We start from the raw sequence: 22575 nt of genomic DNA, 5'->3' as shown, positions 1-22575 counted from the left end.
CATAGCAGCAGTAATCTCCTAGGCTAAGGCATCACAAATCAAGCCACTCTAGTCCTAATATGAATACCTAGCCTACTCTAGCATACATAACATATCATATCATATCTCATAACACATAATGTAAGGGAATTTTGGGAAATCACCGTTCGGGTGCTGACTGATCGTACACATTGCTTCTTCCCGCTTTTCTCAAATTCTTTTATTTTTTTAGAAAAATTGTTTCTTTTATGAAAAACTTTCTCGAATCCTCAGTTTGAGTTCAGATACTCCCGAAGGTGCATCCAAATCCCTCAAACCAAGGATCTGATACCAACTTGTAACAACGTGAATTTTCAAAACAATTTTTCATTTTTCAAATGACATAAAATTCATTCAATATTCTCAAATCTCAAATTTAACAAATGTCATCATGATAAAACATGTCCCAAGATCATAAAATAAATCTTCTGCCTGTGTGTATGGATCATGTCGGCGCCTTCCCGCGATCATCACTAGTACCTGAAACACATAACACATAACACTATAAGCATAAATGCTTAGTGATTTCCCCAAAATACCACATACAACACATACACCACTCAAGGCCATAACTCTATGGGATCTTCCGATCCATGTGTCTCAGGGGACTTTCGTCCCAACTCTGGTAGACCTTCCGGCCCTACCCGTATGACCTTCCGTTCCTCATCATCTTGACCTTCCGGTCCATATCATGGTACTCATAACATAGCATAACACATACATATCACATAGCAACACATATCACATACTCCGCATAGCATATAAGACCTTCCGATCACACATAGTTACCACTCTAGGTAAATTATACGGAGAAGAATCACCTCTCATGATGTCTAGTAAACCTTCTGGCTTGATAACCTCGATCGAGCCTCCGCCTAACACATAAGGCAAACATCTCTAATTAATACTTTCTCTTGTCCTCATCTCTTTAGAATGGGTAGAAGACCATTCTACCCCTCCCTGACTTCTCTTGAATCTGTTTGACAAAACCCAAAGGTCAACTGAAGTCAACTCTAGTCAACGGTCAAACTTTGACATGACTCGTCGAGTGCACTCAGGTGACTCGGCGAGTCCATGCTTGTCCTCTGAATCCTCCTAAGGTCTCACTCAACTCGTCGAGTTAACCTTTCACTCTACGGGTTACCACTGGTCACGAATCGCGGGGCAGCCCGACTCAACTCGTCGATTCCCCTTATGGACTCGGCGAGTTTCTTCCATGGCAACACTCAAACGACCTTCTGAGGTCATATCTGCTTCTCTAACCTATAGATCTGACTTCCACATGCCCAATAATCACGTAAAGGTCCAATCTTGACACTCATGCAATGCACACAAGGCTTCTTTTGGTGAAATAGCTTCTAAAATGGCAACCTAGGTTCATATCTCTAATGAAACAGCATAAAGCAGAATGGTTGGGACTCTCTGGACCAATTAAGGTCCAGATCTAAGACTTATTCCACCTTGGGACCTCATAAGCTTCGAATCCAAGCTAAAAAGGAATAAGAAAACCCTAGATTCAAGAAAACCACCAAATACACGAGAATAAGTATAGATTCATACCTCATACAGCAGTCCCATGCGAAGAGATGATAGATCCAGTGCCCCCATCTCGTTCCTTGCTTGAGTCATGCTCTTTTCCTTCCACAAAACCCATAAAATTACTTGATTTCATCATAAGAACTCTCCCAAGGCTCCAATGGCGATTTAGGGTTTCTCACAGGAGATATGAGGCGCATCCAAGGTCATAAGTTCCTTTAAATAGGCTCCAACCCCGGAACTTATGGTTTTCTCTGCCCAGCACCTACTCGGCGAGTCCATACTAGGACTCGTCGAGTCCTTTCATTAAATACCTGCAATCAACTTGACGTGACTCGACGAGTCAGACTCTAGACTCGTCGAGTGCCTCCTAAATCCTCAAAATTGAAACACAAACTAACATACCCAAAATCCCAGATGTTACATATGCACTAATAAAATTATATTTTCATAAATGCGTTTGGTCGATATAAAGCTAAAACAGCTTATTTTGTGGAAAAAAAATATTGTGGCATCCAACTTGTTGCATACATGCGTACTAGGATATGAGACTTATGTGGTTATGTCTTTGGGATCCTTTTTGAGTTATGAGTAGATTTCTAAATAATCTTCACGTACACATATAGAGGTTTGTTACCCCTTATATGGACTTGGAGTGGTGGCTTCCTTGACCTAGAATCGAATTACCATCATAGTTTCTAGCTTGACCCATCGGCTAGGGGTAGTGGCTCCCTAGTCTAGACTTTTCATCTGTGAGTTAGACTTTGATATTGACTTGGGTTGGGAATAGTTGCATGCATTTCATTATCCATTTAAATTGTTTCTTCCTAAAAAAATATTTGGAAAACTATGAAGTTTTGTATATTGATTTATTGATCAGATTATCGTTTTCGAATGTTTTGGAACTCGTATGAGTATTATTTAATCTATACGATCTTGTTCGAATTTTGATTATTGAGAAGTTTTTTCAGGTACATTTACCTTACATTATTTATTCACTTATGAAGTTTATATGAGATTTGTTATAAATGGCATTGTACTTTGATTTATGTTATATTTTACCCCAAGCTAACTTTTGATGTGTATTTTGTTATTTTAAGAAGGTATGGGCATGTACATTGGTAAGAATCAAAGTATTTATTCATACACTGTCCATAATGTCTAACGATGTGATCATACTCACTAAGCTCCTCATAAGCTTAAACCACTCATTAATAAATTTTGTAAGCTAGTAGATATTTTTAGAAGCTTAGAAGACTTACAAAACATTGGATATTTAGAAGATTTTTTTGTAATGACTTCATAAACCTTGCTTTTGATATATGTTGTGACACTCTCACATGAAATATTTTATTAAAACCTAAATTTGTTGGAAAACTTTTATTTAGGACTGTTACCTTCATTTGAACTCTGTAAAACATTTGATTTAAAGTGTGAGACCATTTCAAACTAAAACCCTGAAATTTGTTTAAAAGATTTCGTTAAAGTATATAACAAATGTGATCACGCGAGAGGTGTTACACATTAAGCGGTGGGTGGTAGCGGTGATGCCGGTAGTGGGTGATGGCAATGGTGGTGGTGGTGATGACGATGGTGATGGTGGTGGGTGGTAGCAGTGATGACGGTGTTAGATGTGGTGGTACTGAAGGTGGTTGTAGTGGGTGGCAACGGTGGCATTGGTGGCAGTAATGATGGTGGTAAAGGCTAATATAGTAACCTTACACTTTAACTAATGAATTTTATACATATATATATATATATAATTCATTAGTTAAAGTGTAAGGTTACTATATTAGCCTTATACTGTGGGTTTTCAAATTTTGGCCTTTTAGATTTTGGCCACAATAGTTTTCCATTTTAACAGTTTTGGTCCTTATACTGTGGGTTTTCAAATTTTGGCCATGAGGTTTCTAGTATTTGCAATTTGGTGCATGGTCAATTATTAATCCGAAGACGTGTTCTGATATGTTGCACCTGACAATCAGATGTAGGCGTAATCCACCGCTTCAGGAAGTGATACGTGTTCTGCCCCCCTTTCTTCTGATTCACACGAACCAAAAAAACATTTATCGCTACCTAAACATTGTTTCTCCATCTTCTTCTCTGAGGATGAGATGACCACTAGATATAATCTCCCGCAAATCGATTAGTATTTAGGATTTTTAAGGTCTGTTTCTTGGCTACTGCACCCAAATCGGTATCGAAAATTCAGGGTTTATAAGCTTAACTGGTTGTTTAATATATTTTTAGGGCAAAAACATTGTCGTCTTTGGGCATCCTGTAAGTTTTTCTTTATATCGTACTATGTGTTTCATTTTGTGCATTTACATGGGGAAGTTAATAAATAACATCGTCATTTTACTCATTTCTATAAAGGGTGTGTTTGGATAGGAAAAAAAGAGGGTGCTTATTGTTTATTACTTATTCTCACCACAATAAGCTAAGTTTAAGTATTTGGATAAAATCCTTAGAAATCAGCTTATTGTGTTACGAATAAGCTAAATGCCTAAATAAGCTAATTTTAATAAGCATCTCCCCCTTGCTTATTGCTTATTGCTTATTCCCACCACAAATAAGTTAATAAACAATAAGCTAATAAGCTAATCCAAACACCCCCTAAGTTTTATAAATTGACTTTCAAATCTTCATTAGATCTATTTACCTTTTTCAAAACTAATTACTTTTTGATAAGTATTACTCGAAATAATCAAGATTATCTATAAGAGTGGAAAACCTGTTCATTTCATTTTGGTAATACAATTTTTAGGTCTTACATGATGTTAATAGATGTATTCATTGTAGTTTGTTGTTTATAACTATAGGTGATCACTTTCACTTATAAGGACTCCATGTGTCTTGACTTGGTGAAACATAAAAATGAAAACATTGGTTGGATAAATTGACAGTGCTTTAAATATCTTAATGACAATACATCTCTTCAGAAATAACCTTTCCAGATATCATCAGTTTTAAAATTTTAGGCATCATCTTATTCTAAACAATCTGCTAAGATTTAGAGAAATCATATGTAACTTATATAAGTGCTTTATTATAGAAGTGATGTTAAAACTACGTAAACATTCTTTTGTTGTAATTTATATTATACTTTTTATTCCTTTTTGCAGCTGAATATATAATGAAACCAAAAGGATGTGAGGAAGAGATGTATTTGTTCTTTGTGGATGAAGCAGTTGTAGATTCATTGTTTGTTCATAAAGTTGGTGGAGGAGTTTGAGAGATGCACTTTGAGTCACTTTTCTTTTGATTGGGACAATGTTCATTTTCATGATCAGTATTATTATTATTTCTCTATAGATTTATTGGATTGTGTCTGTTTGTCATTATTAATTAGATCCAGTTAAAAAAAAAAAAAAAAAAAAAAGTAAAACGGCCTCTTGCGTTATGATTTATGGTATTGGTTGGTTATGGTAATCAAGAGCCAAAAAAGAAGTTCAATGTACTTTTATTATATTTACAAAGATTCATTAAAATGTCCATTAATGGGAGATTTTCTCTTTATACCAACATACTTTCAAATTAATTGTTGAATTGGTTATTAACTTGTCTTTTAGAGCAAATTACATCTTTTGTGTCTGCATTAGACACAACCAAATTTATTTAGCATAATAAACTATGAATAATCTATTAAGTGAAATAAATTTGGTTGTATCTAAATTTAGTTATATTCTTTTGTCCCGATTCCATGAATTTATGATACTAAGGTTATGTCAGTTTCTCATGTTTTTACATGATGCACCAAACTAATAAAATCATTTATGATTGTATGTTGTAACTATGGTTTGCATAAATGGGCGAATTAAACATAATAGCAATTTCTCATGTTTTTTTATGAGCTTTACTCACATTTATGGAAAGTTTTTTTTTTTCACTTAGAAATCAAATTCCTTAGAAAAAAAATTGAACCAAACATAGAAAATGGATGAAATTGAATTTCCATTCCCTTAATTCCTTCCTTTATTTAATAGTTTTGTATATGTTTATTAAAACTGTTTTTCATTATCTCCTTTCATTTCCGTTTTACACAAAACCATCAACCATTATAAAAATTATCGTTAATATAGTATTTTTCCAAGTGGTTTTTTCCGGTTTTAAGTTTTTCCACTATAATCCAAGGTTTGTTTAATTGTTGTTTTTGTTTTGTTCATAACAAAATCTATGCCACATTAACCGTAATCGGACTCCTAACTTTATGAAGGTTGTTCATCCACGTCAATGATCCAAACTGAAACCCATGCACCATCGCTACTCATATAAAGCTTCAAAATCAATCTTGTAACTCGTCTTCTCCCCCGACATGTCAATGATCAAAACTCAAAGCTACCATAGCTACTCTTAATATCCAACTAAATTCAAGTATATATACACACGAGAGACCTCTAAATCTGTACCACATTAACTGCAATCGGACTCCTAACCCTATGAAGGTTGTTCATCCATGTCAATGATCCAAACTCAAAGCTACCATTGCTACTCTTATAAGCTTCAAAATCAATCCTGTAAGTCATCTTCTCCCCCGATTTCTGAAACCTTATAACATTAGGGTAAACCGAAGCTTTTACTCCTGTAATTTCTAGTATCGAATGATAAACTGCCGGGCCTTCGCCAATGTAAGTAACTGTCCTGTACACCGACAAATTTCCAGTCAAATTAGCAACACCAATCGACGGATAGTTGAAGTTGTAGGAAGCTGTGGGAGGATTCTTGCAGTAAACCGGTGTTGTGGTCAAGTTCTTGAGTTGTGAGACAGTTGCACCGCTGCTGCAAAGGAGGTTGATGAGATCGCTGGTGTTGAAGTCATAAATGAGTCCTGGGTTGACCGCTGCAATCGGATCTATGTGTCCTGATCCATAATCAAAAGGTGTTGCTTCTGTAGAATCCTCGTTTTTAATGAGGTCTCCGGTGTTATCAGTGATGGTAGCTGCAAGAAAAGTGATTATATATAGATACAGAATTATACAACAAGAAAATGGTTTTCTTAGTTCTTAAGGATATGTACGTAAATGCAAAGATTTTTTTCTCTTACTTTCTATATTAAGTTATATTTTGTTCACACTTTTACATAGTTTCACTCGATCAATTAATACTCACATTAAGTCAAAAAGAACACTGAATAAAGGGTAACCTGTTGTCATTATTGAAGATTTAATCATGGCAGGGGTCCAATTCGGATGAACCGATTTTAAAAGTGCTGAAACCGCAGCAACATGCGGACATGACATAGATGTGCCCGAGATCATGTTATAGTCGAGGCTGTTGCCAGCAGTGCCATCTGTCGCGAAAGGTGACCATGCCGCCAAAATATTCACTCCTGGGGCAGTTATATCTGGCTGCAATTCAAATTTACGACAATCATGTATTAGAATTCAATTTGATTTGTTAAAAAATCTTATAGAATATAGAATAATACAAACTTTGATAATGTCGGGAGTTATTATGTTCGGTCCCTTGGAGGAGAAAATCGCCATGACTGGTGATGGTTTAATCCCAACATGCGTTACTGTTTGGTATATTCTAGCTGTTGAGTTCCTTGGATCATGATGCGACATTAACCATTAGATCATAATTGAGATCTTATATTGTTCTTTATATACAGAATACATGATTATTGACTTACTTGAAGGTGTTCATGTATGATTGAAGCTCTTGAGCTTCTTCTTGACCAATTGAAACGCTTGGAAGTGCAGATTGAAAGAGAACGTCTTTCCCAAGAGGGTCATCAACGAGGATCATCCCGGCACCACCACCTTCTTTTATTGTAATCGCCTTTTCGTTTTTATCATCAAATAATGTCTCAAGCGTACACGCTACGATCTTCCCCTTGATCAGGTTTGAATCCAAGGTATTTCTCTTGCAAAAGCTAGATAAGAGGAGCGAAAACACCAAATTATTGTTTGTTGCCACAGAAATGCATAGTAATCATTTAGTGTAGTTGCTAAGTTCATTAGACTACCTTGCATTTCTAGAAGGGATGCCGAAAGCTGCAGCATGAGTCCCGAATATCAAACGATATTGTTTCCCTTGATCCGGTGTGGTGTTTACACTAAAACCCTTCAATTGTTTATGATTTCCAAGAACCACATACGATGATAACTCACGATCAATCGTGCTAGCGGCTACAGTGAGGATCCACGGAGCGACATTACCCACCGTGCTTGGAAAAATACTATTCCCACCGGACGCACATACCACAATCCCCTTCTCAAATGCATGAAATGATCCAATCGAAAACACATCCTCAAAGTAAATCGGTTGGGGAGGGATTGGACCAAGAGAAAGAGAAATAACATCGACACCATCGTGTATGGCATCATCAATTGCTGCGAGAATGTCGGCCTCTTCGCAATCTTTGAACCAACAAGCTTTGTAGATGGAAAGCCTCGCACTTGGTACGCCTCCGGTGGCAGTGCCCGAAGCTAGCCCGTAGAAACTGACGTTTGAGACTTTTGATCCGGCAATAGTAGAGGCGGTGTGGGTCCCATGGCCGTCGGTATCTCGGACTGATCGGAAGAAAGTCCGATTGAAGTTCTCTAGAGGTCCTCTTATCGCTTCGAATGCTTTTGAGTAGTATCTAGCTCCTATTATCTTCCTACAAAAAGCGTCGCAAAAGGATGACTATTGTGACAAATATACTTCTGTCGCTATATCTAGCGTTACTAGTTTTAACAGGAACTTGTTGTTTACTTGTTGCAGTTGGATTGTGTGAAATTTTGTCCCACAACACATTCTCCCTTGAACTTCATTGGTACAGGCCCTAATCCATAGTCATTGAAGCTTTCTGATTCCGGCCAAACGCCTAAATTAATTTGGGTAAAGATTTTTATCAAAGACGAACTTTTTATGGTCATTATAATTTATAAGCAATGAGTGTTTGTAACACGTTACCTGTGTCAACGACACCAACAATTACATCTGATTTTATATCCATGGGAAGCTTGTTATATTGTGGAATAGAATCTACTCCTAGAAATTTCCATGACTTAGTCGTATGTAATTGATTCATTTTGCTCTCGAAGACTGAAACAACATCTTCGTTTTCTGTGATACAACAAAATTATAATCCGTTTAGGGAGATTACTTAACCAAAAGATAATAGTAGGGTATGTTTATTCTAGACCCGATAAACAAAATCTTTTTCATTTTCTATGATCTGAATCTAATCACATTATATATCTTATTCTAGAAAAGATTTATCTAACAGCCCCTAAATGACAAAAAATTGTTTTGCGACAAAGTATGGGGGAATAGATTAACACAAAACTTTGCTATTTCTATGAAACCTGAAAGTCTCGTTGCTTGATCAGGTGTAAGCATAGCTGAAAAACCTCTGAAACTTTTAGTATAATGATGGATTGATGCTTCTTTTGCTCCATTATAACTGCAAAAGAAGAGCCGCATCATAAACTCAAGTTTTTATTTATGGGATGATGGGGCCCATAAAACATAAGAAAGAATAAAATTGGACAGATAAATAAACGTATTTATACATGCTTGCCTTTCAAGAAGTGATGCGAGCAATTCATGGTTGGCTGTGACGACTGACTCTGAGCTCGGATGCGAGTGTTGTCCCATGTAGACTATGTAATGCTATAGATCAAGAAATACAAGTTCAATGCTTATACTATCATTAAAAACTATAATTCTATGTATAATATAAATTTGAAGAGAGAACATGTTACCTTTCTGTCAGTTCCATGGCCAAACACAAGTGTAACCAGGAAAAAGAGACCGAAAAGTCTTGTTGATTTCATGTTTTGTCGAAAAGTCTTGTTGCAACCAGGGTGCATGATTGCGGTTTTTAAATGGCAAGAACAAATTGGAATTGTAGACTTTTGACAAAGTGGAGTCATCTAGAATTTAATAGCCACAAGAAAAAAAGAAATTTCCAAAAGAGACTTGTAATTATTTAAATGAAACTTTAAGAAGATAAGTCGAAGGTAGGCATCAATGAACCGGCTTTTGTTTGTGTCCAAAGAAAACTGTATTATGATTGTTTATTTAGTAAAATAATCATATTATCGAAAATATGATCACAATATTTTATAATGGCAACTAAAATTTTAATGGAGATATGAGACAATACAATGATAAAATTAGATATTTTGTTTTGATTTTAAATAAAAATCTTTTATGCATCTTGGGTCATATAAACAAAATTTAATGATCGTGTATTTAAGATCACTATATGATGGAAAATTGGAAATGTTAAAAGTTAACATCATTTCGGTCAAAGTTGTAATGCTACTCGATGCATCTTGTCAAAATTGACTCTTACGTACCAATTAATTTGATTTAGCTTTTGAAGAAACTAGTATAACTTGTATGATTACAACAATAAGCATATAATCGATAAAAAAAAATTCTTAAATATTCACAGTATATAACTCATTTTAAATTATATAACTCATTTTAAATTATATAATCAGTATAGTTGGAAGATTTTCAATTTTATGATCACATAGCTTTTTTTTAATATGCAGTTGGTGCAAGTTTTCAGATGAGTGTAAAAAACTGGGATGCAAATTATGATTTCTCACTTATTTTATGTAAATGATGCTATTATGTTGTGCCTGTGGGAGGTGGGAGGTGGAGAATGCCATAAGGATTGTTTGTATTCTTAGATGTTTTTTTCTTGTGTCTGGGTTGAAGATCAATTTGAAGAAAAGTAAATTGATTGGTTTTGGTGTAGCTTCTTTTATGGTTGAGGCTACGATTACGCTTGTTGGGTGTGGGGCAGCTACTTTGCATTTTGTTCAATTGGGGATTACGGTCGGTCATCACGAGAACTAAGTAGGTGTTTGATCTACAATGTTAGATTGATTTAGGAAGAGGCTTTTGAGGTGGAAAACGAGGTCGTTATCTATTGGATGGCGTCTTACTCTACTGAAGTCAGTGGTGTGGTCAGTTGGGACATACTTCATGTCGATGTTTATGGCTCTTGTTACGGTTCTTTGTTCCTTAGAGTCTTTTAGGGCTTGGTTTTTCTGGGGAGCTAACCTAGGAGAGAGACACATATGCATTGGTTCATGTGGAATAAAGTGTTAGCTAGTGTAATATCCCAAAAACCATGATAAAATTTTTTATTTTTACAAAACATTTCCACAAAACCATAAGATAGTAAACCATTGTTTTCAAATCAAATCCATAGAATCATAGTATCAAAAATCTCCTAAAACATGAATCAGCAAGAGTATGTGTACGATCACGTCTTCGCATTTCAAATGAGTAAGCACGAAGCTTAGTGGGTTCTCTCAAAATACTCATATAACAATACATAAACAATACATGCACATCGGGCCCACGGTATAAAACTAGATTGCCCCTGGGCCTACAGTCTCCTAACTGGATTGCCCTCGGCCCACAGTCTCCCGACTAGATTACCTGATAGCTTATTTTATTTTCTTATTCTTATTAGTTTATTTTAGATTTTTAGCTCTTTTTATTAGTATTGCATTGTATATTCTTTATTTTCTTTATCATGGAACGTATCGGGGACTTTTTATTTTGCATGAGGAATCTTGCAGGGTTTTGGAGCTTATCGCAATTGTAGATTAGAGTGAAGACGGACTTAGTGGGCTTTCTGATGCATTGTTGGGCTTGGCGGATCCATAAAAGAAGATTTGGGCTTAAAAAGCTAAAGGCTTGGATGAAGTGGGCTTGTGAAGATGGATCTTGGACTTTTATTTTGGACTTGGAGCATCCATATTTGAAGCTAAAATATGATTGGTTAATTTAAATCACATGGATATGGAGGGGACCAAGACAATCTTTGGTAGTGGAAGGGTGGAGTGGAGGAATGAAGAGCCAATAGCATTACAGCAACACTTGCGCGGGTGGAATTTCCGCCGCGCGGGTACTCGCGCAACTGCCTAGTTTGGGCATTATGGTCATTTGGCACACCATAACCTTGGGGGATCAGATCTATCAACTACACTCTCGATTTTTCACCATTGAAGACCTATAGGAGGCGATTTTGGAGCTTGAAGACTCATTTCTTTTCATGTTTCCAAGATATTGGTAGTTTCTTTATGCAATTAGACTTTTGTGATTGTTTTTCTATTGCCATGAGTGGCTAAACTCTTTATATTGGTTAACTTTGGTTAAAACCTTTGAATGTTTGTGGGTTTTTGAAGGATTCATGCTAGATTATCAATTATCTTATGTTTATGGTTCTAGATCATATTTCTTATTCTTGTTTAATGCTTTGATCATGAGCTTGGCACTTGAATGAGCTATTGTTAGTTTATTTCTTTGATTTTGCATTGAATTATTGAATTAACTTAGAACAAGGGCTTTATGATGGTAAAAATCATCTCTAGTTTATGAATCGTAGCTCCTTTATGGATGTGTAAGCATTGACATCCTCTAGGAATTGGGGATTTCTTCTTTCGTAAGGCTAATTAACTTATTGGGTTCAATTGCTTCAATTAAACCCTTGATCTTGATTAAGAAGGTGTGTTGTGGGCTTCCCCAACCTCCATACTACCTAAGAGGAATCTTGGCATATCATGCTTCATGATTGCTATAACCAATTTGGGATGAATGATAAGCTTCATGTTGAATCCTAATGATAAACACACAAATGTTCATTGTGTTGAATTGCCGTAGTTAACCAACTCTCTCCAATATTTGAGCATCTCACTATCTTGCTAAATTGCAAGTTTTTAGTTATTCAAGTCTTTTAGTTTTCAAGTAATCAAACACCCCCCCCCCCCTTTTTAGTTTAATTGTAGTTAATTAGTTTATTTACAATAGTTCTTTTAGATTGCATTGGTGATTGAATACAACCATTTCCCCGAGGATCGATACCCCTTTTTACCATTATATTACGTTTTATTTGCAAACAAATGATGTAATTTGCTTGGTGGGCTTGGCATCCCATTATTACCTCCGACCCACAGTCTCCCGACTGGATTGCCCTCGGCCCATAGTCTTCCAATTGGATTGCCCCCGGCCCATAGTCTCCCGACTGGATTACCCTGGATCCACAATCTCTGACTGGATTACCACCAGGTTTGTTGGCGTACAACATAATGCCATACCGATTCGACCCAACCTCACTATGTTAACATATACAAACAATAACCAATAACCAGCTAGTACAAGTAATCATACAGATCTACCAAGTTAGCAGATCACTATAGCATAGCAACATCCTATACACAAAGTTGTTAAGGGTATTATTATGAAGTCGATTATATGCTCGGTTTGTTAAACTCCATTGGAGTATGTTGACCATATTTTCGTTGGTTAAAGTTGGTGGATATTTGGGCCGTATTGATATTCAGTGGGACGTTTAGATTTCTAGTCTGGTCACGTTACATTCGGCAGACTTAGAGGCTCTTTCATTTCCCTGTTTTGTTATAGGTGTTGGTCGTTAAGACCTGACATGTGTTGGATAATTCTAGTGCCTCTAAGGTCCCCTAGAATAGCATTATGCACTCGATTGGGCAGTTGAGAGATTAGGGTTTGATTTTCAAAGCTATTGTCATGTTTGTGTTGGTGATGGGTCTTATAGTTTTTTTGGCATGATTGGTAGATTCTGGCAATCTTTGGCTAGGTATTTCCATAGATATTTTGCTTTGGGTCTCCACAAGAAGAGTATGGTCCAACATCGTTTATCTATGGGATGGTCGGTTAATACACCTTAGGCGGTGTCATGGGGTAGAGCAAGTGCAATGGGATAAGTTTCTTAGTCTGATGCAAGGGGTGCATTTTAAGGATCATGTTGATAGGTTGGTGTGGTTGCTTGACGTGTCAGATTCTTTCTTTGTTTCTTCTACTCGTTTATTTTTGGATAATGGTATGTTGCCTAGTGCAGGGATGGAAACTTGATGGAAAATTTGGGTTTCTATAATGTTAAATATCATGCTATGGTGGATTTGGTTACTGAGTATCCCAACTAGGGAGAGACTTTTTGTTAGGGGTATTATTATGGAGTCAATTATATGCCCAGTTTGCTAAACTCCATTGGAGTATGTTGACCATATTTTCGTTGGTTGTACAAAGTTGGTGGATATTTGGGGTCGTATTGATATTTAGTGGGACGTTCAGATTCCTAGTCCAGTCATGTTACATTCTACAGATTTGACTAGGATGGTTCGTGGTCAGCATAAGTCATTTGATGCAGTGGTGATTATGGCTATATGGACCATATGGAATTTTCGAAATTCCACTATCATTGGGTCGTCATCTCCTAGGAAATCTGCTACTTCTATGTTATTGTTCATAGGGCGTTTTTTTTTTTTTTGGATTTCCATCAGGTATATAAAAAGCTACCTTTTCTTGGGTTTCTTGGTCGTATAACCCTAGTTTAGCTTGTATTATGTTGTAATGGTTATATTCTAGCTTCTTACTAGGTTTTTAACAAATCCCCCGCCTTTCCAAAAAAATCAAGACCGGTCTTAACATTTCGAATGCCTGTAAAAATCAAATTCATACTCAAAAAATTGTTGTTAATTGCGATTAAACATTTGCAGTATATGCCAATCTTCACTCATTATTAATAAACTGAAACTATTACAAGTAATTTTGGAAAAAAAGATAAATAGGCAACGCATTACTATTTTTTAAACATTGATCTTCTCTCAATTTTAAATCCAAATTAATTTATTATATTTTCATAATAAATATTTTTAAGAAATTTTTCACAATCAAAATCAAAACCAAAACGTTTAATCTTTCTAAAGACGTAGTAGATCAAAAATAAGATTTAAAAGTTTTAATTTTGAAAAACTTATTTCTGTTTTAACAACTGTAGTGAGAACAATCAACAATATTATGTATGCTGCTAAAGAAACTGAATAAGATTTTCTCTTTTAAGAAGTTTAATATTGCATTAGTTGTATCATGTTCAGTTGGTAAACAATATTTGTAACAATTCAAGCTCGTTGAATAAACCGGCACAACTACGACACTAATGTATGAAATATAACCATTTTGTAGCTTCTTTTCAAAATTTATTTAGTTTTCTTTAGTTCATCAGTATTCAATGATTTAGCTTTTCTATTGTGAATAAGAATCCAAAAAGATCTGCATACCACTTATATTGCTTAAATGTTCACTCAAACGAACTAATAGTGTAAGTAACAATATATGTACACAAGTTGTTAAATCATGAATGATAGTCTATGTGAAAGTTCATTTACTATTTCAACTACTAACCATCACTCTCGTCAAAATGTAATTTCTTAAAAATTATTCTTTAATTATTTTTCTCAACAACACCGAATCAATTTCTAAGTTAGAAGCTATAACCAGATAGTTTTGTGGATATATAATTGTATTTATTCTGATATCTAAATTTTATATTAATTATAAATTTAACAAAACTACTCCAATATTTATTGTTAACAAAACATGAATTGAATTAGTAGACTGAAACTATACTTTAATTAATATAACATTATTTTATCTTTTAAATTTTAGCAACACAATATTTAAAAAAAAAAAAATCAATCAGATATCTATGCAACCGCATCACCAGCACAACCCAGAGCCACCACTATACATAGGAAAGATATAAAAACAGCAACAGCAGGCATAAAAACAACCACGTATTCAGTCAACACCTAGATGCCAATTTTTCTACCGATTTGTTATCATGATGGCCCCTTTTGCTAAATCCATATCCAAATGTTTGTGATTATAAACCATTTTATTTTAAACAAATATATATTACATTTTTGCATCAATAATATAGTTATTAACAGTAACACATTAATAACCTACATATAAAAAATGACTGAACAATATAAATAGTTAATCACACTTCGATTTTCAAATTGGTTCAGAAGAAAAAACATAGTATATCCTTGTTGGTTCAGAAGAAAAGCTTGAACATGCTCAAACTTGTATAAAATCCAACACCAAGTATTTTAAAATACATTTGACATAAATGAGTTCAACCCAACTCAACTCAACTCACTGAGTCACTGTTCATTAACCTTCTTCCCCAAATTCTTTTGTGAATCTCTCATGAAGCTCAAGATCACTTTTACTCACAGTTGGCCTCTGCCTCACCAAAACCTTATCAAAATCCGCCCGTATGATTGGCGGCGGACTAATCTGCAATAACTCCTCACATCAGATAGAACAAAACAGTACAGAACAGAACAGAACAAAACAGTACAGTCTTATCTTATATCTTATATTGTGTGTGGTATGTATTGGACTGTTATCAATAGGACAAAAATTACTATATATCTCTTGTGTGTCTGGAAAAGACGAAAATGCCCTTTTCATTACCTTTGAAGCGAGTCCTTTTGCTGCAAGCTCTTGCATGGTGATCTGGACAGCCCCGGGTTGTTTAGGTCCACACGGGACCCACAAGCCGTCGTTTGTGTTAACAAAAAACATGGCGTCTTGAGTTTTACGGACCGGTTCAAATAAAACATCCTTAACCTACACAAAATAAATAAAAATAAATGATAGATATTCTACAAATGGTATTTCAGGGTCTTTATAGGAATTTCACTTACACAAACAGCAATATCAGAACCAGAAAACCCTTCAGTCTTACGACCCAAAGCTTCAAAGTCACTATCAGTTAAGTTATTAGGCGTATCCCCTAAATGAACCTATAAACAAAAACAATTAAGATTTTAGAATATAAAAAAAAAATTGAAAAATTACATATATTGCCCTCGTATTACTTTGAACATGTGCTGTCTTGCTTTCATATCTGGGAGTGGAATGTATATACGCTTATCAAATCGCCTCCTTATAGCCTGCATTACAACAATTAGTCAAGTAGTCAACAGTTGTTTATTTACTAAAATACCCTTATGGGAATTGTTTATTTATTTACTAAAAGACCTGATCAAGAGAGTAGGGTGTGTTTGTGGCTGCAAGAACTAAGACTTTGTCATCATTGTGTCCTACACCCTGAAAGAATAAAAACAAGTGTGTTTAAGCTTTAAGGGGTAGTTTAGTAAAAGATTAATGGATTTTTTTTTAAAAAAAAATGACCTGCATTTGAACAAGAATTTCGGTTTTGATACGTCTTGAAGCTTCACTTTCATTGCCCTCGCCACGTTGACCACTTAAGGAGTCAATTTCATCAATGAAAATGATGGAAGGTGCACTTTCACGTGCCATTTGGAAAAGATTTGAGACTAGTTTTTCACTTTCACCCATCCACTTTGAAACAAGATCTGAAGAAGATACACTGCACCAAAAAAGACATTTGAAATTATTAAAATAAAAAAGATCTATTTATGTAATGGTTAGAATTAAGACCTGAAAAATGTAGAGTCTGCTTCAGTTGCAACAGCTTTTGCTAAGTATGACTTTCCTGTGCCAGGTGGACCATATAAAAGAAAAGCTCTCCAAGGTCTCCTTTTACCTACAATTAAACAAATTCTTAAGTTGTTGGTGAAGATATAAAATATATCTATGAAATGGTTTTGGTTATCAAAAAACATATAGGGTATGCAAGTATGTGTGTTATAATCATTATTGTGAGAATAATAATTATTTAAGATTAGCATTAAAGAACATTGTAGTAAGCACTTTTGGTGTGTGGATTGTAAGCAAAATTGAAAGATAAAACATTAGCACTTAGCACAATAACGCAAGCTACCTCCAGTTAAAAGTTCTGTCAATTGAAACTAGTGTTTCTCCAATAAATTGCCCCCATCATTATATATAAAATATATCTTCATGACACATAATATCTGCATTTTGCTTGGGGATGAAAGTTATTGTAACTCACTAACATTCTATAAGATCTTGATACACAAGTCAAGTTATTTGGGAGGCAACTAGAAGTTATGCAGCTCAATAATTTGGGAATTAGAAGGAAAGGAAATAGTAATGAACAAAAGATAACGATGTTAGACCAGTTATGATCTTGAAGAAGTAGCAGAGATGATGAATCAATCACTGAAGTTCAAATAATCTAAGAACCCTAATGAGTTGCTCATGTTCCATCAAATCAAGTAAAAAGAAACCAAGATGCAATGATGATATCAAGTATACTAACCAGTAAAAAACTGAGGAAACTTCACCGGTAGAATAACCGCTTCTTGTAAAGCCTGCTTAGCACTCTCAAGACCAGCAACATCATTCCACTTAACATTAGGTTTCTCCCGAACAATCGCAGAGTTCAATCCAGCCCTAAGCTTTGACTGCTCAGGATCTTCCCCATCTCCACCTCCCCCTTCCCCATCCTTGGGTTTCGTCTTTGGCCGTGCCGCCACCGCCGCATCACCTCCGCTAGCCGCCGGGCCCGTACCACCTTCATCCAGAACAGCCCTAATCTCCTCCGCACGACGCAAATACTCGGTGAATTTCTGCGTAATCGCTTCACGAATCTTAGGGTTTTTTTCGTACTTTAAGTGAGTTTTGAAGTACTCCAAAGCGTTCATGTACAAGGGAAAAGCTTTTGCGTAATTTCCAGCATTGTCCTCTTGTACAGCTTGCTTCACGTACTCTATTGCTTGTTCTTTGAAATTGCTATACATGGCATATGTGTAATCAAGGGTTTTTGAGATCGAATGATTGTGGTAGTATAAATAGGAAAAAGGGAATGAAACCCTAGAAATTAAGGTGGATCGGGAACTGAAATCGACTAATTTGGGGGTTCGATTGGAGGAAAAGGGAGAAGACGATGGTGATCAGGTGACGAAGGAATGGAGTCAAATGCTCCTCAATTCGAATTTACACGCGAGTCGGAGGCTTGCTTTTTATTTTTACTTCCTTTTTATAAAATATATTTCTGATTTGTGATCGACTCACGATCTAATACTAACACTGATAAAAAAAAATTATGTTTATCAAGTACAAAATTATATTACGTTACCAATTAAAATTGTTTATAAGCTAACTTATAAGCTCCAAAGTCTAAACATCGCCCAAGACTATTCGGTGTACCTCTCACGCGAGTTGGTGATGTTGATGTTGAATTCTTTCACGGACGTGAACATCACGACCTCTCTCGTGGACCTGATGTGGTGTCGAAGCTGAGGAGGTCGAACCCAAGCGGTAGTGGCATCAGTGGAAGCCTCAGATGAAACCAAGAAGGTTGTTGGGTCCGGAGCAGTACCGGTAGGTCGGCGGCGAGAATACACGCGTAAGGGGGTAGTAGGTGATGTCACCAACGGAACCGTAGGGGGCTCGGTAGGTGGTGAGATGGGGGTTTGTTGAGGTGACGGTGTAGTGGCTGGTGGTGGTGAATTGTTTGGTGGTGATGTGCTGGGTATCGTAGGAGCAGGATACATCGAGATGTAAGGGTCGGATGTGGGGGGTATATGTGGTATAGGTTTAGGTTTTAAGAAGGGAAAATAGGTTTCATGAAAGCGAACATGGCGGGAGATGTAAACGTTGTCAGAGGTGGAGTCAAGACACCGGTATCCATGGTGAGAGGAGTTGCACCCAAGAAAGACACACTGGATGGATCTAAAATCCATCTTATGTTGGTTATAGGGTCTTAGATGGGGAAAACATTGACACCCAAAAACCTTTAAAAAGGAAAAATCAGGAGAGCGATTAAAGAGAAACTCAAATGGTGAAATGTGAGAGGTTGTTCGAGATGGCATTCGGTTAATAAGATAGACTGCAGTGTCGAATGCGAAATGCCAAAAAGTGTTAGGAACACCTAATTGAGCCAGTAAAGTCAGACCAGTCTCAACGACATATCGATGACGTCTCTCAACCAAGTCGTTTTGTTCACTTGTATGAGGACAAGAAAGACGATGAAGAATGCCAAGGGATGTAAAAAATGGATTAAATTTGCGAAACTCCCCCCCCCCCCCCCCCAATCAGTTTGGACCGATTTAAGTTTAGTAGAAAATTGTCGTTCAACAACAGAGACAAATTGTTTAAAAAACTCAAAAACATCATAATTGCATTTAAGAGGAAAGATCCACATAAAACGAGAGAAATCATCAACACACAGTAAAAAGTAATTGTGACCATCAAAGGAGGTCACAGGTGTCGGACCCCAAACATCACAAACAAGAAGATCCAAAATATGTTTGCTATTAAAATTGGATGAAGTTAAGTGAAGTTTAGAAGACTTCCCAATATGACAAGGTTTACAAAAAGTATCAGAAAATTTACTAGAAATAGGGAGACAATACTTAGAACACATAAAATTAAAAAGTTGTGAATGAGGGTGCCGCCCCAGCCTTTGGTGCCAAATGTCAGATGAAGCCTTGAAGGTAGTGAAGGCAACTTTAGGAAGACTCTGAAGAGACGGAAGGATGATGGAGTAGAGCCTGTTGTTACTTGGACCCGTGAGGAGGGTAGTTTTGGTAATATTGTCTTTCACAGCAAAAAAGAAGAATGAAATTCAAAGAAAACGTCGTTGTCAAGATAGAATTTTTGAACGGAAAGAAGATTCTTTTTTATTTCAGGAACATGAAGAATATTGGATAAAGTAAAAGATTTTGAAGGAGAATAGAAATGAGTAGAACCAATATGTAAAATAGGTAGACCCATACCATTGCCAACATGAAGCGAGTCCTCACCAAAGTAGGTTGTGTGGCTGTCAAGAGAGGAAACATCATGAGAAACATGATTGCTGGAACCAGTGTCGGGAAGCCACGTGGTAGACTGAGAGCGATTGACAGCATAGTTGGTTGTTCGTTGTTGGCGAGAGCGGATAGTGGTCGGGTCTCGGTTAGGGCATTGGGAAGGAATATGCCCGATGCCACACCGGTTGCAGGTACCATACACCGTGTTTTGTGAAGATGCCCAAGGAAATTGGTTGTTGCGGGTGCCTCCTGATGGTTGAGTGTAGTTGCCTCGGCCATGGCGGTTATTTGAAGTGCGACCTCGAGAAGACGAATGATGGTTGGTATAAAAGGCTTGAGGCGATGAAGCGGGGGCTGGGTTAAGTTGAAAACCCAGCTGAGAGGCAAGTTGTTAAAGAGTTTGTAGTGCATCCGAAGGTGTAGTCATAGGAGTGGAGCGTATGGAAGAGGTGGTAGCGAAGGCTTGTACGGGTGCAACTGTCACAACTAGAAATTTTGTGTCATGTAATCTATACCCTCAAGTTAATGTGAATCAAAAACTTAAGAACAGGTGTGACACCTATGATTATGACATCAAAAACTTCAATCAAATACATTATACAAGTACTACAAATAGTCATCAAACAATTGGAAACTATAGAAGTTCTTACTTAGGTCCACCTTGGACCAGAACTTCCTTATTGGATCCAAATAGACCAATAAGCTTCCAATTTGACTATCATGGGCTTAGAACCCTAATTGGGCTCTAATTGGACCCACACTAATTTATTTCAACATTTTGGGCCATGTTGGGCCTAGAATGAAATGAATTAAAAGCTTTGATCCATGAATAACCTAAACTAGTCCAACAAAAATGTAAAAATCATACTACATTCTTTTAGGCTTAAAACATACCCAAACAAACTCTAATATTGGGCTTAGGGGCAAAAAGCCCAAATTTTCCTTTTCCTTCAAGATTCTCGGCCCAAGGCCCAAACCCAAGAGGAGATGAAGAGAGTTGAATTTCAAGTGACACCTCACTATTACCTCATGGTTATCCATGCATTATATCTCATTCTTCCATGCAAACATCACCTCAAGGTCTCTTCTTCTCCCTCTCTCTCTTGCTCTCGGCCATACTCAAACACACACACATTCACAAAAAAATCTCTCAAAATCTCTCAAACTCACTCAAGAACACTCCTCCCTCTCCACTCAAAAATCTCGAAATTTAGGAAGCTTTCAAGTGGATCTTTCAAGTTAATCATCATCTTAGCATACCAAACTCGAGTATCTTCAAGAAAAGGGTGTTAAGGCCAAAAATCACCAAGTTTTCTTCCATCTTTTCTTCAAAAACCGAAACCACACCCAAGGTGAGCTTCATACCCCCTATTTTCTGTTTTTATGAGTTTTGTGGGGGGGGGGGGGGAATACAAGTGAAAGTGTAGATCTATATGTGTTTTGTATGCCTTGTATGATTTCCATGCTTATATGTGTGTTTTTGTGTGTTATAATGTTGGATCTAGCCATAAGACCCCTCAAAACCGAGATATACCTTATGTTAAATGATACTAGCATCAAGTATATTCCTACATACAAAGTATTCCAAGAAAAATAGCTAAATGGCTTAGTAACATTTTCTTTGGGCTAAAAACTCAATTTTTGGACATAAAATGCTAAAAATATAAAGTTAAAGGGCCCAAATTGAAATATTTCGAAATCTGATGGGGGAGATGAGTCAAAACAGTTTCCATAATGTATTTTCTGAAAATATACTTGTTGGAGGATTAAAAACATAAATTTCAAGCTTAATGGGCTAAAAATGACATTTTCGGCCCAATAAGGCCCATTATGCGAAATTTTCTGTTTTGGAGGGCCAAAACTGTGTTTTTTTGTAAAACAGTGGACTATTAGTGTTCCAAGTCCTTTTCAAAGGTTTAAAATGCTTTTTAAATTTAAAAAGGACCAAAGTTGCAAAGATTTTCCAATTTGGGCCAAAATTGTCAAAATTGCGAAAAGAGGGGTTATAACCGAGAAAACTGCATTTTCATGGACTTAAACTGTTTTCAATGAAAAATTATGCTGAAAAATATTAATTTCAATAATTTTTGGTGTTGAAATGTCAAGAAAAATAATTTAAGGACCAAACCGGAAAGTTATTTAATTTAAGGGTTGAAAAAGTAAATTTTACAAACAATGAGGGGCTGAAAACAGAAAACTTTCAAGGCTAATTCAATACACACAATTTGATCAAATAATGGCACCGCGACTATCGACGAAATACAATACACAACAATACCAAAAGTCGTTGCTAAACGAATTGGTTCGGTCTCGAACCAATAAAAACCCGAAACTACTAACGCGACGATATCTCGATTCATACAAGTAACATTTGGGAATTCAATATACATGCGAGTGTGCACAGACGTCTACGCACCATCTTTGGGCCCCAAAAGTGTAAAATCTTGTTTGTTGGGCCTAGCTAGCCCAATGACCTGATCTTAAGGCCTGAATGTGACAACCGTCAATTTTCGGTCAAGCCAAA

At 36.3% G+C, this 22575-nt stretch overlaps 2 protein-coding genes across 2 annotated transcripts; both read right to left on the bottom strand.

Annotated features, from left to right (window-relative positions):
- Positions 1 to 5876: 5876 nt before the first annotated feature.
- LOC145092794 (subtilisin-like serine-protease S) lies at positions 5877 to 9422 on the bottom strand. Its single transcript, XM_079030781.1, has 10 exons — positions 9252 to 9422; positions 9068 to 9159; positions 8853 to 8950; positions 8458 to 8610; positions 8257 to 8368; positions 7526 to 8161; positions 7190 to 7432; positions 6987 to 7101; positions 6698 to 6902; positions 5877 to 6493 (listed from the first exon to the last, which is right to left on the bottom strand). The coding sequence occupies exons 1-10, from the start codon at positions 9420 to 9422 to the stop codon at positions 5952 to 5954; spliced, it is 2367 nt and encodes a 788-aa protein (XP_078886907.1). The 3' UTR covers positions 5877 to 5951.
- Positions 9423 to 15330: 5908 nt separating this feature from the next.
- On the bottom strand, positions 15331 to 18256 carry LOC145092788 (protein SUPPRESSOR OF K(+) TRANSPORT GROWTH DEFECT 1). The gene is made up of 8 exons (XM_079030768.1): positions 17558 to 18256; positions 16813 to 16918; positions 16543 to 16741; positions 16390 to 16458; positions 16227 to 16301; positions 16053 to 16151; positions 15820 to 15975; positions 15331 to 15639 (listed from the first exon to the last, which is right to left on the bottom strand). Exons 1-8 carry the CDS (start codon positions 18036 to 18038, stop codon positions 15514 to 15516), a joined length of 1311 nt encoding a protein of 436 aa, XP_078886894.1. The 5' UTR covers positions 18039 to 18256; the 3' UTR covers positions 15331 to 15513.
- Between the last annotated feature and the right edge of the window lie 4319 nt (positions 18257 to 22575).

This window comes from Lactuca serriola, chromosome 1 (assembly GCF_051521515.1).
Source record: "Lactuca serriola cultivar US96UC23 chromosome 1, Lser_US96UC23_V15, whole genome shotgun sequence".
Lineage (NCBI taxonomy): Eukaryota > Viridiplantae > Streptophyta > Magnoliopsida > Asterales > Asteraceae > Lactuca > Lactuca serriola.
Note: the sequence above shows the minus strand (reverse complement) of the source record. Positions and strands in the feature narration are given on the sequence as shown.